This window comes from Propithecus coquereli, unplaced genomic scaffold, assembly GCF_000956105.1.
Source record: "Propithecus coquereli isolate 6110/MARCELLA unplaced genomic scaffold, Pcoq_1.0 Scaffold83, whole genome shotgun sequence".
Classification (NCBI taxonomy): domain Eukaryota; kingdom Metazoa; phylum Chordata; class Mammalia; order Primates; family Indriidae; genus Propithecus; species Propithecus coquereli.
The window spans coordinates 1,813,647-1,830,877 of NW_012154507.1; the positions used below are offsets into that span (position 1 = coordinate 1,813,647).

Here is a 17,231-nt window from a genome sequence, read left to right on the forward strand (position 1 = left end):
AGTCACCTCCCTCACATTCTCTTCAGTGTTGGGGGGTCAGACTATAGGAAACCCCTTCTGATCAGATTTTATGGTGTTTGTGCACTCACCAAGTAAAGTAAGAGAAAGAAAAAGAAAGCAACTTGTTTAACCTCACACAATAGAAAGGAAAGGATTCTTCGAAGTGGTTGTATCTGGGAATGAAGCCCAATATCCCTAAATCTCAGCTTAGTTTACTGTTTTTTTCATTTACCAATGTGTTTTAGAAATTTAAATCATTATGATCCTATCTACTTTGGGCCATCATATCATTGCTTTCTCAAAGAGAGTGGCCCAAAGCCACTGTTGCACACATACAGAACAAGCTACGTGCCATTTGATATCAATATACAAAGCATATTCAGCCATATATGTAGCTCCACAGTATAGACACAAATTTAAAAAGCAGATATGCTCAAAAAGAGGACATTATTTGCCATTCGTAGGGCTAGTAATAGGAAATATTCCTTTTAAGAAGGTTCCTCCACACCACACGCATATGCAGATATTGAGATGAATATTCACATACCTATATACAGATGTCCAGAAGCAAACACAATCGCCTCGTATATGCAATCTCTTTTCTGAACCGATAAAGACAATGCATTTCTAAGGAATATTTGAATTTTATTGTATTTTTTTTAGAAAAGTGGAAATCATAACCTTACACAATTTCTTTTAAATGGATAAACTTAGACAATTTATTGACGCTTCCTTAAATTTTTACACCATGCTGAACTCAAACAGGTTTTTGTTTTAAGGTAAACCAGGTTTTTGGTTCTTCCCCGCGGAGAAGTGACTTTCAAGTCAGTGAAAGTTCTTGGCCCATGATTAAAAGTCTTTGCCAATTAGTACTCAACAACCTCAATTCATTTTCTTCTGGTTCAAGATGAGTAGGAGCCTAATAAGGCTGCGATGAAAGGGCAAAAGGCACCGAGAGCCAAAAGCGGATTAATGAGCTCCTCCGTTTATTTGTCTTCCTAACAGCTGAACTGTTACAACTATTGACACTCTTCAAAAGGTTCCGCTCTGAACCCTGTCCAGGCTCTGCAGGCTCCAATGGACATCTTCAAATCCAGAGAATGGAGGGGCAAGAGCTTCCCCTGTGTGATGCCAAAACCAACAAAGCCCCACGGATCAGGTAATGAAACTTCAGCTTTTCCCCCTTTGAGATTTATTTACTGGCAGCTGACAAGGGGCAAATTCAGCTCGAATTGTGCAGTCAAGGCCCTGTCAAGCTTTTAGAGGCACCCTTGTCTTGAAGCACCTTCATGACTGGCATTTCACTCAAAAGCCCTCGGCACTGGTCCTTAACAGCTTATGACATCACAAAGGACACTCCAGACAGATGCCTACATGGCATCCTGCAGCATTTTAAAAGAGAATTAGTGGTTTTAATTATGGTCGTAGTATGAAAGGGAACCATGCAAGCTCCACAGGAGACCTTTGATCAGACCCTTTTGCTAGTACAATGCCACGGAACTGTGACTATTCCTGGTAAGGGGCCTTTTCTTGCTGAATGACTCACCAGTGATCTTTGAATGCAGACAAGCTTCTAGCCCTCCCTCTTCATTAGTGAGCATTTCTATACAGGGGCCTATATAGTGCTTGGAGTCTAGGAGCTACACAATTGGGGGGAAAAGAAGCCCTACAGATTCTGGCCTCTACTTAGGAAGTGCTGAAGGACTCTGAGTGACTTTATTCATTAAAACAGGTTGCTATTAATTAACTGTCATAATAAAATAAAGAACTATTATTTGCATTTCTTACTATGTTCTCTTTAGTAATATGTATAAAAGATGCTTGTAACAGAAATGAATTTATTGAATCACTTCCCCATCCCCCCCATCTCTGCCCTTTTTTTTTCTTTGCATTTTGGCAGCAGGAGCCTACTAATTATTGGGCCTAGATCTGTGAATCCAGATAGAGGTAAAACATAAATATAAAATTAATGAAGTAAATAAAAAAATCCTCTCTACTTGCCAGTTTCTGCAACTGAAATAAGCAAACATCAAATTAGTGATTTCAGCGAACTATCTAGGACAACGAAACCCAAACTTTTTCTAAAATATCACTCACTTTAGCTTGAAGTGTAAGATTATATAACAACTATAGTTACTTTTAAAAAAACTGTACTCTAACTTGAAGCGTAACAAGACTCATTCCTTTTAAAAACTATTTCACTTTTAGGAAACAAAATGTCTTTGGTCTGGTGTTAAAAGAATTTAACCTTTAAAACTGATAAGCATGGCCCTTAAAAGATTCATGGTAGATATTTTCGTTGTATGAACATAATTTATTCTCTTCTAGAGTATAATGAAGCACAGTCATTTGGTGAAAGATTGTGGAAGTAGGAAGACTTTTCAAAAGCTTCTGACTGAAATGTTATTTGATAATGTAGAATTATCAAATTCTGTAAAACAGAATTTTGCATAAATATACACCCCATTAAACAGTACTACTGTATCATGTTAGTTCTATCTGGGAGATGATTTCGTTTTAAATTTTTTATACAGTTTTTTTCTTGAAGGAAAAACTTTTGGACTTCAGAATTTTGGAAGCTGACTGACAGGCAGGTTTTTCACATTTTGCTGTCTCAGACATTTTTCATATTTCTTAGACTTTGCAGTTCTTTTCTTAGGTGCTTTAGAGCAACTAAAATATCAGCTTGCTGTGGATCATTCTGTGCTTTCTGAGTGTAGAGACGGAAGTGTCTGATGGTTTCAGATAAGAGGACTTCAGGGTCTGCATCTCTCTCCCGAAGACGTAGCATCCGCTCACAAGCGATGGCATAGTTCTTGTGCCAATTCACTGGGTGTTCCTTTTGCAAATAGACAATCTCCTTATAAAGCTGGAAAACAGCAAAAATGTTGGTATTCCATTGTTGTCCCTTAACTTCTTTTTTCAAAAACAAAAAGCACAGGGGAATTAATAATAATAATATAAAAAACCCAAGCAGCCTACAGTAAAAATCTAATCATTGCTAGGCCATGCAGAAAATGCAAGGATGTTACTGTAATTATTACAGTAGCAGGAGGCAAATACGCTTCGTTTAAAACTGCTTCTGAGGTTTTTTGGATGTCGCAGGGCAAACCTAAGACACACTGTGTCAGGACAAAATGCTCTTCCTCCAGAAAGATGTTCTGGGAAAGGGATTTAGTTCTAATTCATGGAAAGCTATTTACTCAACAGGCAGAAGGGTTGAAACTCTAAATTTAGCATTGGAGAAAAAAATAGCTTTCTTTAGAAGTCTGCATGGAAAGAGAACTTGAAGGAATTTAAATTTTTGTCCTACATGATTTACATAAATTTCTCTCCACATTAAAAACAACACGAATATTAATAACAAGAGCAACAACAAAACAATCAAAACAAATCCAATATCAAATAGGTTGGGCATAATGGAATTTAAGATGTCTTAAGCAAGATATTTTAAATCTTCACAGTATCGTACTATTTATAATTTTGACAGTTAAAACTTTGCCCACAAAAATTTAGAATTTTGTCTTTCAGCATCAGTGATGGTATTAAATGGATAGAGTTAGAATTGTTGATATTGAGTTTCCCAGAGGAAACACATCAAAATTTAACAAATAAACAAAAAAGCAGACACAAATATGCAAAATGGAATATTATATTAGCTTATTTGGGAATTTCACAGCCTTCCTGGGGATTGTCGAGTTACAGCTGGATTCACAGGAGTTTCCCAGTGGACTCTCTGAGAGCACAGAACAAGCCATAATGCTTTCTCCTGGGACAAGTGCTTTTTGAATTAGAACTGTACTCATGACATCATCTAGTTGAAAGGGACCCTATTATATTATACTCCAACCCCTACTCCAGGCAGACAAATGCATACCTATTTTAAAATAGCATCCTTGTAAAAAATTCCACAATCCATGCTTAATATATCATTTTGACATTTAATAACTCACAGTCTTCAAACTGCCTTTGGAAGCAACTTTCCCCTTAGTTCCCTTCATTTTACAAACTAGGAAAGAGTCACTATGCACTTTCATAAATATCAAAGCTATTAAGTCAGCCTCCTACTCTTTTATTCTCTTGTTAAAATACTCAAAGTTTCTCTACCTTTTCCTCATCTTTTTTCCCCAGCAGTTTCTCCTCCTGAGCCTCCCCCTGACGAGGTATGTGTGTAAAGCATGCAGCATGCTGCCCTGCACAAGGCAGGCACTCAGGAACTGTTCGGTTTTCAAAATGCTACTAAGTAAAGTTTTGAAGTCCAAAACAGATGCCAACATTTCCAAGAGCATTTCCCCAACTGCTCAAGAGAATGAGAGGCTCACTCAACCCAGCTAAATCCACACATCAGGTTAACCATACTAGCTTTTTCTAGAACACTTTGTTACTGACACATCATCAACTTATTTTGGATGACCTGTTAAGCCACATGTGCTGCATCTTAAGAAGCCAGTCATTTCTCCTTATGTGGGATTCTATTTCCCTCTCGTTATGTGTGTTACAGTGACATTAGTCTTAGCAGACTGTATTTTGTTAATTGGGGACATTTGCAACTTACCCAATCTATTCCTAAGGAGCTGGCTGCTCCCTGCTCCCCCACTATACCTAAACGTAATGTTACCTGAACTTAATGCTCTGCATAAGTGATTGAGTGGGATGAAGCAAATAATAACAAAAATATCCTTTATACCTAACAAGAATATTCTTGAAAAACCAACACTAGGGTAGTAATTAAGTAATTGCCATTAAGTAATTGGCCTCATTTGTCTTGTAAACACTTTCACACATCTGGAGACATGCAAAGGAGATACTAATAGTCTGTGTTCACTGAAAAAAATAAAGCTTGCTGACTCAAAGAGACAATAAATCCATGAATGAACTTCAGTAGAGGCTCCACAATGGGCCATGGAAGAGATCACTGATGAAAATATGAATTAGTAAGTTTCAGATTTCTACCAATTAAATATTGCTTGTTTTTCATAGAATTATAGGATATTAGAGATAAACAGGATTATATGACCAGAATACGAGAGATAACCTTTTAAAGTTTAAAGCCCATGTTTTTTTTTTTTTTAGAAAAATATCAAGGCCTAGAAAGGCTAATTGACTCACAGTTGACAATGAATGTCAGAGTGGGCCTAGAACAGGACCAGACAGACAAAACTCCAGCAAGTCCCCTCCTATAATCAAGTCCCTTGCTGTCCTCAAGTGGGACCCCCTGGAGGGTTCTGCCTTTGCCCCCGTGGCTGCCGCCTTATGGACTGCCCTCCCCTCCCTCTCTCGCTTCCTTGCCCCACCATCTGTCTGGCTAGCTCCTTCTGATCTTTCGAGATGACATTCCGGTGACATCTCCTCTGGATGCCTTCCCTCCCTCCCTCAGCCCCCTCCTCCCCCGCTTGCTCATGTCCTGCTCTCTGTGTTCCCAGGGCACGTCTGCGGGCCTCTCACAGCACTATGAGACTGAACTCGGACTGAGAACTCCATCTTCTGTCTCCCTCCCTCGCCTGCTACATTTTTGATAGCAGGGACAAGACTTGATTGTCTCCAACACAATATTTGGTATGGTGTGGGTGCTCAATAAATGCCCTGTGAGTGAATGAACAAATGAATAAACAATGAATTGATCAAAATTTAGGAGTACAATTACTCATACTGATTGGACACCATGCTATTTTGGCTCAGCACCAAACGAATGTCTGGCTGAGTAGATCCACAGACGTCTAGAAAGAGCAGAAATACCTCAGTTGCTCATACATACAAGTCCTGAGCTTTGTTTTCATTGGCCCGTGCCAGGATATTTGTCTCCTATATAGCAGACTCTGCAGATGTCTGAAGAGCCCAATGCTGTAAGTTGCAGAAACGCAGAGACTTGTTAAAGTAGTGCTATGGCAAGCCTCTCCTCTGCACTCTCATTTCCCATCAGAGAGCACTGATTTGTGCAAGAGCATTGGTGTGGCTTTGTGTTCTGAAGGTTCATTCAGCTTCCTGGGGCCACAGTTAGAAGACAGAGCCACTCTCCATACCCTTCATCTCCAACGTGCAATCTCAACCAGCCACGGCCCTACTATTTCAAGTATAGCCAGGGTCATGACTTTTACACAGAGGGTAACCTGCCAGGACTTGTTTTTTATAAAGCTATTATATTAGTTTCCCATTGTTGCTATTAAGAAGTTACCACAAACACAGTGACTTGAAACAATGTAAATTGATTATCCTGCACTTCTGGAGGCAAGAAGTTGTAAAATCAGCATGGCTGCCTTCCTTTTGGAGGCTCTAGAAGAGAATCTGTTTCCCTACCCTTTCCACCTTCCTGAGGCCACCGGCGCTCCTTAATTCCTGGCCCCTTTCTCCACCTTCAAAGTCTGCAGCGTAGCATCTTCAAGTCTCCCTCTCTCTGGCCTCGGCCTCTGCATCACGTCTCCCTCTCTGACTCTCACCCTCCTGCCTCCCTGTCATAGGGACCCTTGTGATTATGTTGGGCTCTCCTGGATAATCCAGCTACTCTCCCATCTTGAGACCCTTAACTTAATCACACCCCTTTGCCATGGAGGGTAACACATTCACGGGTTCTGGAGGTTAGAACATCGACATCTTGTGGGGGGCATTATTCTGTCTACCACAGCCTTTTAGATGCTGTGATATAATTGAGTATTTTTTTATATCTGCTGCTTTATAATGCCCCAATTAAGCTGGAAATAAAAGAATAAAAACTCTAATGATATACCCTCTCTCCGTCCCAAACAATTACCACCACCCTCCCACCAAATATATATGAAAAAAGTATAACATACGTTATATGCATGAATGTAGAGTTGAGCTTTCAAATTTGAAGGCATATTAGCAGTTTCTGCCAGGTTAAAGATGAAGAACGGTGTTTTCATCCTGGGAGTGGGGGTGGGAACTTTCATTAAAATTATATTGTCAATTTCACATTCAGGGCTAAATCTTCCAGGCTTTTCTACTGATAAGGAATGTATAAAACCCTTTATTGTATTATTTTTAATTCTCTCATATTCATGGACATTTACTCTGAACCAATAGCAACCCCACCTTCCCCCACCACCAAATCATTGCATTCACACTGATTACCAAATCTTTTAGGAAAAAAGCTTGCATTCATCATCACTATTAGACGTTGTCGTTCCTCCAGATGTACATTATTGTTATGCAAGAGCAGCCGGGAAAAGGGACACTTGCTGGGTTTGTTAGCATATCCCTGAAGGTAGCCATCACGGGGGCTCATGCCATGTGTGACCAGTTCTTCAAAGGTGGCCGGACTCTTTGACCACATGAACTCATCCAAATTGTATTCAGCACACCAATTAAATCAATACCTGCCCAAGTAATGATCTGCTTTCTTCTTTTATGTGATTTCTCCCAAGCTTTCCTGCATTCAATCAGTGAAGAATTGTGCATACATATGGTATATCTGATCAGTTCATCAAAGTATTTGTCCCTATGACTAGACCGATAACTTGAAATATGCCATTTTCTGATTTTTTTTCAAAAATGCTGTTGCATAAACTATAATAAATTTATTTTTTTCAATAATTATTTTGGAGCTCTATTTCTTGACCACTCTTTGAAAACCTCTTTAAACCTTTGTAAGCCTTTTATATCATAACTTGATTCTCAGTGCACAGTTCCTGGCTCAGACTGGGCATCCTTACATGTTTGCTGAAGGAAGCACTCCGTATGGACAAGGAGCACCTGTCTGTATCACTTAGGACTTTTACATTAATATTTAGGCCAAAGTTTCTTAGTTTTAGTTATTTTGATTTAAAGATAATGACGGGAACCAAAAGAAGCAGTAGCATCACTATGAAATGTTCTATAGAGGACAGTATGACCTCTCTTTTTGAACAACAGGAAAGTATAGCAGCTATCACATTAACATTCAGATCTCCTTTAACACGTCTGTCTGCTCCATTAGATTATGAGCTCCATGGGGGTAGGAACTGTGTTGTATTCATGTATGTTGCTTCAATGCCTAGCACAGTGCCTGGCCTCTAGTAAGTATTAAATAAGTGCTTAAATAATGAACTAGCACATTACAAATGGAGGTAGGGTTGTAATTGTCAACCTCTACTCAATCAATTACACTCACTTTGGTTTAGCTGAGGCAGGAAAGCACAGGAGTTAAGAGTGTTCCAGCATCAGACAGATGTGACTTTGGATTCCATCACTAGTAGCTATGTGGCCTTGGACAGGTAATCTTTCTACATCCAATTTGTTTTTTTTTTTTTTATAAGATGGGGATAATAATAACTTCTTCTAGGGTTATTGTGAGGATGAAATGAGATATTCATGCATAATGATTAGCACAATGCCTCAAACAAAATAACTGCTCATGAAAGTTATTTTTGTTATTACCACCATTCACCCCACTCCTCAAATGATGGTACTTTTCTGCCATATTAAAAATAGATTGCAAACACAAAAATGTAGATTAGTCACCTTGCTTGCCACATCTCTTCATTGGCCACGGATTCCCAGGAAGTTGAATCAAACCTAAAGTTACAAGAAGACAGTAATATCTTTCCATCATCTACATTTATTGCTAAGGATATGTAATGCCTGTTTTATAATTTTACAAGGCCAATAAAATTGGCTGGATCTTGAAGTACTGATAGTGCCAAACTAATAAACTTATTCTCCTAAAAAAGATCAATTATAAGGAATTTTGAGTTTTGGTAAATGTGTTCTTAATCTGCATAGTGAGCCCCTAGTGCCTCACGGGAGCAAACAAAGGGTTAACGGGAAGAGGCTAGAGGTGTCTGGGAGCCAGCTGTTGATAAGAACTGTGGAGGTAGCCTGGAGAGAGGGGACACCTGGCTTTGAGAAGTCATTCCTGGAGCTAGGATGCTGCTCAAAGAATGATGGCCAAACCATTTGCTGATTTTTCTTCCTTCTAAGTAAAATTTTTCTTATTACATATCTATTTTGACAGAATGGAGATGAGTGATGTTATGTATATGTACTTAGTCATCAGCTGTTTGAAGAATATGTTATTTTCTAACTTTTCCTTATGATGGTTGAAGAATGCTTTATTTTGGCTTAGTTATCCATCTCTGGCTGTTACATAACAATGTGGTCCGTGTTTGCTCATACTGACTCAAAAAACCCTTAAAGCATTTAAAAAATATTTTGTTTGTTGCTTTTAAATTATAAGCAATAGATTAGATAATCTTGAAATAATTCATAATTTAAAAAATGTATAATGGAGACACATTTCTTTTGATGGTGACTCATTTTTCCATATGGGAAACAGTAAACTCTATATAGAAATGCTTAATGCTCCAACAACATAACCAGGTTGATGCCAAACAACTGTGAAGAAAAAGTTACTCAAATTGCAGTCTTCCCTATAGAGAAGTTACCTGCCATTCTTAAAAACAGGAAACTATGACACAAGTTTATGCATATGAAACTATCATGAGCACGAGAATGCCTTTTAAAGCTCAACTGCAATTAATGAACCTCTACTATTTAATACTTTTAGGGTAATGAGACATAGGATGCAGGACAATATAGCATTAAAAGACTTGGAAGTCGAAGACGCCATACATCTAACTATTGTGCTACCCACTCAACCACAGCCTCCCTCTCCCTTCTATCTTCCCATTGTTCTGTGAACAGGACAAGAAAGATACGTTCTCTTTCTGTATGTTTTATGATACTTTGTAGGTGGCAAATAAGAATATGAATGAATAAAAAGTGAAACAAAAAATTAAAAGGCATCTCAAAATGTAGTTTTTTTGATACTCAAAACTGCTGTATTTAGATGCATAAAAATACAACTGCTGTTCATACCTTCCATATTCTTCAGTCCAGTTATACATATTTTTTGTAAGTTTAATCCATTCCTCAGGGTTGAATACAATCTCTGAAGGAACCAATTTGTCACAAGACCCCCATGGCCAAAGTGAATAGTTCTTTTTCCAGGTTGGGTCCCCTTCATGAATTCCTATGCAAACAAATGTTTCTTTTCTATTAAAAACAGAAAAATATATGATACATTTTTAACTTAAAGTTCTAAATGCTAAGTAAATATAATTCATGAAAGATCTTTTTAAAAATTTATTTTATTTTAATTATAATTTTTTTTCATTGTTCTAAAATCTATCACTGTAGAAAGATAATTTTTGACGCTTTAAATGTTGGTTACCAGTAAACCATTTGCAAACATTTTAGTTTATTTAAATGTTTCCCAAATAGACTGATATTTATCTTAGTGTAAAAAGCTATTTCGAAGGGTTGAAGGGAAGCAAACAGACATAGACGGAAAAACCTACCTGTCCATAATGTCACAAGAAATCACTTGAGGACAAACATTGTTATAAGGAAAACAGCTGTGCTTTTAACTCACATGTTTTCTTTGACACTCCTTTCTTTTACAGGTGGAAATATAAGTCTTTCTTTTCATCCCTACTTAGAAGTAGTCTTCCCTTCCTCAAATTTCCATCGTACTTTATTTTTTATCTCTTTTTTCATTATTGTATTGTACTTAATATTTGCATTTGTAAACCTCCCCGAGTAGCCCAGAAGCATCCTGAGTTAGGCTCCCTCTTCCTGAATTAACTCTGAATCCCACACAGCATGATGCATATCTAACACACAACAACTATTTGCTGAATAAAATTCATTAGATTAGAATAACTATCAGGAGCTTCAAATCCTGCAAAAATTAGCAACAGAAATGGCTTAAACAAGCTTAGTTCAGACAAAAAATGGCAATTGAATAATCGTTCTCTTCCAGTTTGTGGGTTATGCCTTAATAGCTATTACTAGGAAGGAAAAAAAGGAGCAAATTAGGGGAAATTATTTGAAGGTAAAAAACTTTGTGAACTTTGAAGCAAGACAGTTCTGGCTTAGATTTTAGATTTTTTTCCCCCACCATTTATTACCTCTATGATTTGGGGGAAATTACTTAACTACCTGTGTCTAATCTCATCTGTGAAATGTATGATAACTACCTTCAGAACGGTTTAAGATTAAATGAGATATATGATATAAAGCACAGTCTCAAAACAACATAACAGAGTTCTGGTCTGGGGAAGATGGAGTAACCACACTCTACTCTGTCTCTCCCACTGCAAACAACTATTAATTCCTGGACAGACTATATGGAGCAGCTATCTGAGGACTATGAAAAGTAAATGGTAGAAAAAAGATTGGGAAAAGAGACAGGAATTAGAAGTTCTATCATCACATCAGTAATGATTTTACCATTTTTCCCCCTCCATGGGGGGCAAAAGGAAGCTTGAAACTTAGAAGTATGCACCAAATAAGGACAAAAAGAGCTCCAAGAAAAGCCCCCTTTTTTAGCCCAAAGAATGGAAAAGAGGACTCCTAAGGTGTGGAGAGAATGGGGGAAACCCTCCTCTCCTTCCCCAGGCACCAAGCGTACAGGGGCAGCAGTGGAGGCAGCAGCACCGTGATGGGAGTGGCAGCTGGGCAGGTGCCCAACACTCTGAGGGAGGAGAACCCTTCTCTTTGACCAGAGGAGCTGTGGTTCCAAGAGTGGGGCAAATCCCCCTTGCTTTTTGTTCTCTCTGTCCCCCTGTACCCTGCTCCAGATGCAGACACAGTGACAGGAAGTGCATGGCAGAAGAAGAAAATTAAGAACCCCAGTTTTCCGGAGAGAAAACCAGAAAGGAAGGCTCCAGAAAGCTGGAAAGTACTGGAGTGACCACAAAAAGGAGACAGATCAAGATAGCGATCCTATAAAGTTGAGTCTCATGTACCTTTTTATTGCGAGGGCCTAGTATAAGCTACAACATAGTAGATATTTGGTAAATGTTTGTGGGGTTGAATTTTGAAAAATTCACAAAAATCCCAGTTTGGGGATATTAATGATTCCTAATATTTTATTCCAGAATAGGATAATTAAATATTACTCTTACAGCACATTTATACCCATTATATTCATATTACTTTATGAGTCATAGTAAACTTTAGGCTCTAAACAGCAAAAATACCACATTATTATATTCTTAACAAGGGATCATTTTAACTTTGGGATTAACAAAGACTTTCTGAAATTTTCTTTTTAAGAAGAAAGAAATCATGAAATAAGTTTTTCTTCTTGAAGCTCTGGACAATTCCAAGCATTTCTTGGATAGGAGAAATGTTCAATACCATGCCACAGAAGTAGGTTATTTATTCTTGACCTTAGCTACAATAATTTTATGTTCTCAAGCACAGAATGAATAATTCTCATATTTTTTCTCAGCTAGCATAAACCGTAGGTGTTTTTCTTATTTATAAAAATGTCTTGTCCTTTATAAAAATCCTTAAGCTATTTTTATATAGTGATTATTCCTGAAAACATTTGCTTTACACTTAAAAGGGGGCCATCGTGTTGATCAGGGGGAAACTATAATTGCTTGCCATACACCTGCAATGATTTCAAGTAGGCAGGCACATCTCCAATTTCTCTGAATTGTACTAAGATCTTATTTGCTGTTCTTGCTAATCTGTCTTTATTTTTCCTTTACCCAGAACAATAACATTTATTTCTGCCTGGCCTCATTTATGCACAGATATTCAATTTAATTACAAAGATAATCTCACCGGTGACAGAAAAATAGGTGTAGAAAATTGTTCTTTTGGATGAGGCACAGCTGCCACAGAAACAATTTTAGAAAAGCTTAAGATTTTAGAAAAGCTATTATATGAAAAAATGCTTACTGTTTATTTATTTTGAGAAAATGATAAAGATTAAATGTGACCATTCCACTAGGTAATATTCCTTCCACAGGATTCCACCGGTTCCCAGGGAAGTTGACACCTGGTAAATGCTTTGCCATCTTGGGTAAATACCACTCGTAAGTCATCATCTGCCAGAAAAATCACATAATGATGTCAGACTTTTAATATATTACTTAAAAAGAATCAAGCTTATCAAGTACAACGAAAAGGTTCTAAAATGTGAATATATGCATTAAACATAAACATAATTGAAAAACAAGCACAACTGAGGTATGTGGCACTGAGCACTCTTTTAATGACTTAAACCTGGGATTTTATGTGTTAAGATGTGACCAGCATCAGTAACATCTGTACCTAGTTTTATTTTACCTCCAGTGTTCAACTGCCCTCCCCCGTCTCCACAGCCATAGTGACACGCTGTTAAAGCACTTTGTACCCACCTCTATTATAGCTCTAGGCCTATTCCTCGCTAGACTGTAAGCTCCTAGAGGAAAGAAATTGTATCTTTTCATCTTTGTGTCTCTGCACCTAGCACATTGCCTGGCATAGAATAGTTCTCAAATTGTTTGTTGAAGTTGAAATTTCTTTGATGGCCAGACTAGACAACCTAGACAAAATATAGAACTGTATCATTATTCCATTCTTTCATTCATTCATTCAAAAAAGCAAGTATTGCTCACCTATAATGAACAAGATATAATCCCTGCCCTTGAGAAGCTCAATTGTATAATAATCTAGGACTCAAAGTTAAAAACCCTTTTGGCTAAATTATCTGAATTTATTAGTAGCCCCAAAGTAATTACATAAACTTACATGCTCTTTTGAATTAACTTATTAATATTAGAAAAAATTATTTTTCTTAATTTCATATTTTGTTTTGTTTTGAGACAGGGTCTCACTCTGTTGCCTGAGCTAGCGTGCAGTGGCTTTGTCATAGCTCACTGCGTCCTTGAACTCCTGGGCTCAAGCAGTCTCCTGCCTCATCCCACACAGTAGCTGGGACTACAGGTGTGCGCCATGATGCCTGGCTAATTTTTCTATTTTTGTAGAGACGGTGTCTCGCTCTTGCTCAGGCTGGTCTCGAACTCTTGGCCTCAAGCAATCCCCGCACCTCGGCCTCCCAGAGTGCTAGGATTACAAGCGTGAGCCACCATGCCTGCCCAATTTTATACTTAATGTATACTTAATTCTATACTTTTATATGTACAGATTTCCTCTTTTAAATGAAAAGACTCCTATTTACACTTTCAAAGCTTTGTTACTGTTTGGACATCATCATTTAAGCAGTTGTGGTTATGTTTTTACTTATCTTATACAATCATTTAACTATTAATAACAAATGACAAATTAATTTTAATCTAAGCATAAATTGTAAATACTCAAAAAATACTTATTTAATTAGATTTTACTACCCACTAGTTTCAGTTCTTAGGGACATTAACATTAATTACATACCCACTGTGTGCTATAACCTTATTGTTCCTCATTTAATTCTCATAATAACCTTATTATGTCAGAGTAATTGTATCAGATACTGTCAATTGCCCACTCAACAGCTAATACTTTCTCTTTTTACTAATGCAGTCCTGATTTTGATCAGGTAGCTCAGGGTCACAATATGCTCAGGTCTAGTCATTCCCCCTTGCTAGTGAACAGTTCAGCAGTGGGCATTTGACCCAGCACTGGTCAGGGGGCCCAAGTGGAGGTCTGCTGGGGGCTTCTTGGGCACATGTTACTCCCAATAAATAGAAAGAGAAAGAGAGAGAAGGACATGCCCCAGAAGAAGCACTTTGCTTTGTTTCAGATGTGACGTTTGGAACTGAGCACCCATCTTGTGAATATGAGGGAAAAGTCAAGAGAACTACAGAAAAACTGCTTCAGAACACTGTCGGCATTGAACTACTTGTATTATCAATCCTAAAATCTCCTATCTCCAGACCACTTGTCATGTAAGATAAAAACACAATAATTTAAGCTGCTCTTAGTCAGGTATTCTGTTTCTTGCATTCAAAAACACCCTAACTCATATAATGATGACTTCCATTTTAAAAATAGGGAAACAGAAGCTGTGAGAGGAAAAATCAGTCCCACGTCACATATCCAGGAAACAACAGAAAGAAGACCTATGTTTAGGTCTAATTCCCTTTTTTTCTCTGTTGCCCTGGCTAGAGTGCAGTGGTGTCATCATAGCTCACTGCAACCTCAAACTCCTGGGCTCAAGCGATCCTCCTGCCTCAGCCTCTCAAGTAGCTGGGACTACACGCATGCGCCACCATGCCCGGCTAATTTTTCTATTTTTAGTAGAGATAGGGTCTTGCTCTTGCTCAGGCTGGTCTTGAACTCCTGAGCTCAAGCAATTCTCCCCCCTTGGCCTCCCAAAGTGCTAGGATTACAGGTATAAGCCACAACACCCAACCTCTAATTCACTTTTACTTTCTTTTATTTATTTATTTATTTATTTTTTGAGACAGAGTCTTGCTCTGTTGCCCAGGCTAGAGTGCCATGGTGTCAGCTTAGCTCACAGCAACCTCAAACTCCAGGGTTCAAGTGATCCTCTTGCCTCAGCCTCCCGAGTAGCTGGGACCACAAGGGTGCATCACCATGCCTGGCTAGGTTTTTCTATTTTTAGTAGAGACGGGGTCTCACTCTTGCTCAGCCTGGTCTCGAACTCCTGACCTCAAGTGATCCTTCCACCTCAGCCTCCCAGAGTGCTAGGATTATATGTATGAGCCACCGCACCTGGCCTCTAATTCACTTTTTTTTTTTCTCTAATTCACTTTTAAACCTGTTTCTCAACTACAGTAGCTGACATCCCAAACTGTATTTAAAATCACACTGTAGAACCATATTATTAACAAATAACCTAGCTTTTGCCAGAAACCAGACTGAAGACCAAATTAATCAATCTGTACACATGATATAAATGCAAACTGCTTATAAAAATACATGAAATTTGCAAATTTCCCTATATTTGTAAATCTGTTTATAAATTTTTCTACACAAAATATAATTATTCATTAATTCAGCAAAATTTATTAAGTACTATGCTTAATAATTTGTTCAATTAAATTAATCATATTGTTCTTTCAAGATTAAGAATTTCTCTTTTCATGATGACTACTCTAAAAACACCAGAGATAGATTTCTTCCCTTTTAAGTATCTACGGTTTAAACAATAAATCTTATAGTTTAAATATAGTTTTTCACTTCTGAAAAATTGTCTTCATAGCCCTCAAAATTTTCAGAAGTCCTCTCCCAGTATATTTGTCACAGAATCAACAAAGTTTATATAAACATTCTATAGCAGAATTATAGTTAATAATTTTTATTTTGAGTGAAATATTTACCCACTCCTAGTATGATTTATTTTATATTAAATCTAATTTATTTTAATCCCTGGATCAGTGGGCAATATTAATTTGAATGGTTGAGTTGGCTGAATGTAAAAGAACAATTTAAAAATAAATTTACAATACAATAAACATTTTCATGGTTTGCCACATGAACTAGAGATCTAAAATATTATTTGAATCTAACACGAAACACATTAATTCTTAAATCATTCAGTTTAAATGAGAAAAAAGTAATTCATATGACTCATTCTATTAGTTAAAATAAACAAAAGAATGTGATATATATTCTACCTAAGAGTGATCATGAAAACTGGACCCATCTGCTATTTAAAAAAAAAAGACAGTTTTTTCAAAAACATGTTTCAAAATAATTGCTATATTTTAAGTACATTTTTCATATACTTACTTCCTGATCCACTAATGAAACATCTGGCCTCAACCCCTCACAGTAATGCATGTAACGGAGAGAATTCCCTGGCAAATCTCCTCTGAGTAAGATAATTGCATCACGAGGCATAGAGGCTAGAAGGTTCTTTGCAAATTTATCGATCACATAGTTGGTCCTTTGGTCACAAATGCTAAATAAAAGGATCAAAAGAACATTAAAATAGCAACACTTTGCTACAGTTTTAATAAAACTGGGTTTATTTTCTGTGCCGTTCCTTTCTCATCATTCAATCAACATTTAGTGTTTCAAAGTATTCTAAAAGGATGCATATATTTGAAAGGAGAACACTATCATCTGATAAACAAGGATGCAACTGAAAAACAGTCTACTGCTTACCTCTGGAATTTATAAGCATTTTCATAAAAAGGGAATCAGTGCTCAAGAATAAGTTCTTTTTTCTTCCTTAAAGCAATCCAATTTTACTTTTCAAAAGTAAAGTTTCTGATTCCTCTTGGAATTTAAGGTAATTTTATGTTAATTCTATTTACGCAAAAGAAACTTCAGAAACGCAAAGGAAATCTGCCAATTTCTGACATAAATTTGCATGACATTTGTATGGCTTTCTTGCATGCAGAGGTTTCCACCACTCCCCTGAACCACAGGCCTCCTGTGGTCCTCTCTCCCTTTGGAGACCAAGAAATCACTAGGGATGAGATCAATGAGAAGGTAGGGGAGGGAAAGGAAGAGTTTGCTGTTTACTTCTCTCCAAGCACTATTTG

At 37.4% G+C, this 17,231-nt stretch overlaps 1 protein-coding gene across 1 annotated transcript in view; it reads right to left on the reverse strand.

The window, feature by feature from the left end:
* Positions 1-2,479: 2,479 nt before the first annotated feature.
* Positions 2,480-17,231, reverse strand: part of TMEM260 (transmembrane protein 260) — a 58,240-nt gene continuing 43,488 nt past the window's right edge. Inside the window, exons 10-15 of the mRNA XM_012663736.1 lie at positions 16,471-16,642; positions 12,691-12,839; positions 9,811-9,987; positions 8,455-8,508; positions 6,789-6,879; positions 2,480-2,869 (exon numbers count right to left, since the gene is read on the reverse strand). Of these exons, the coding sequence (XP_012519190.1) occupies positions 2,615-2,869; positions 6,789-6,879; positions 8,455-8,508; positions 9,811-9,987; positions 12,691-12,839; positions 16,471-16,642 (898 nt within the window). The 3' untranslated portion in view covers positions 2,480-2,614. The remainder of the gene's footprint in view (positions 2,870-6,788; positions 6,880-8,454; positions 8,509-9,810; positions 9,988-12,690; positions 12,840-16,470; positions 16,643-17,231) is intronic.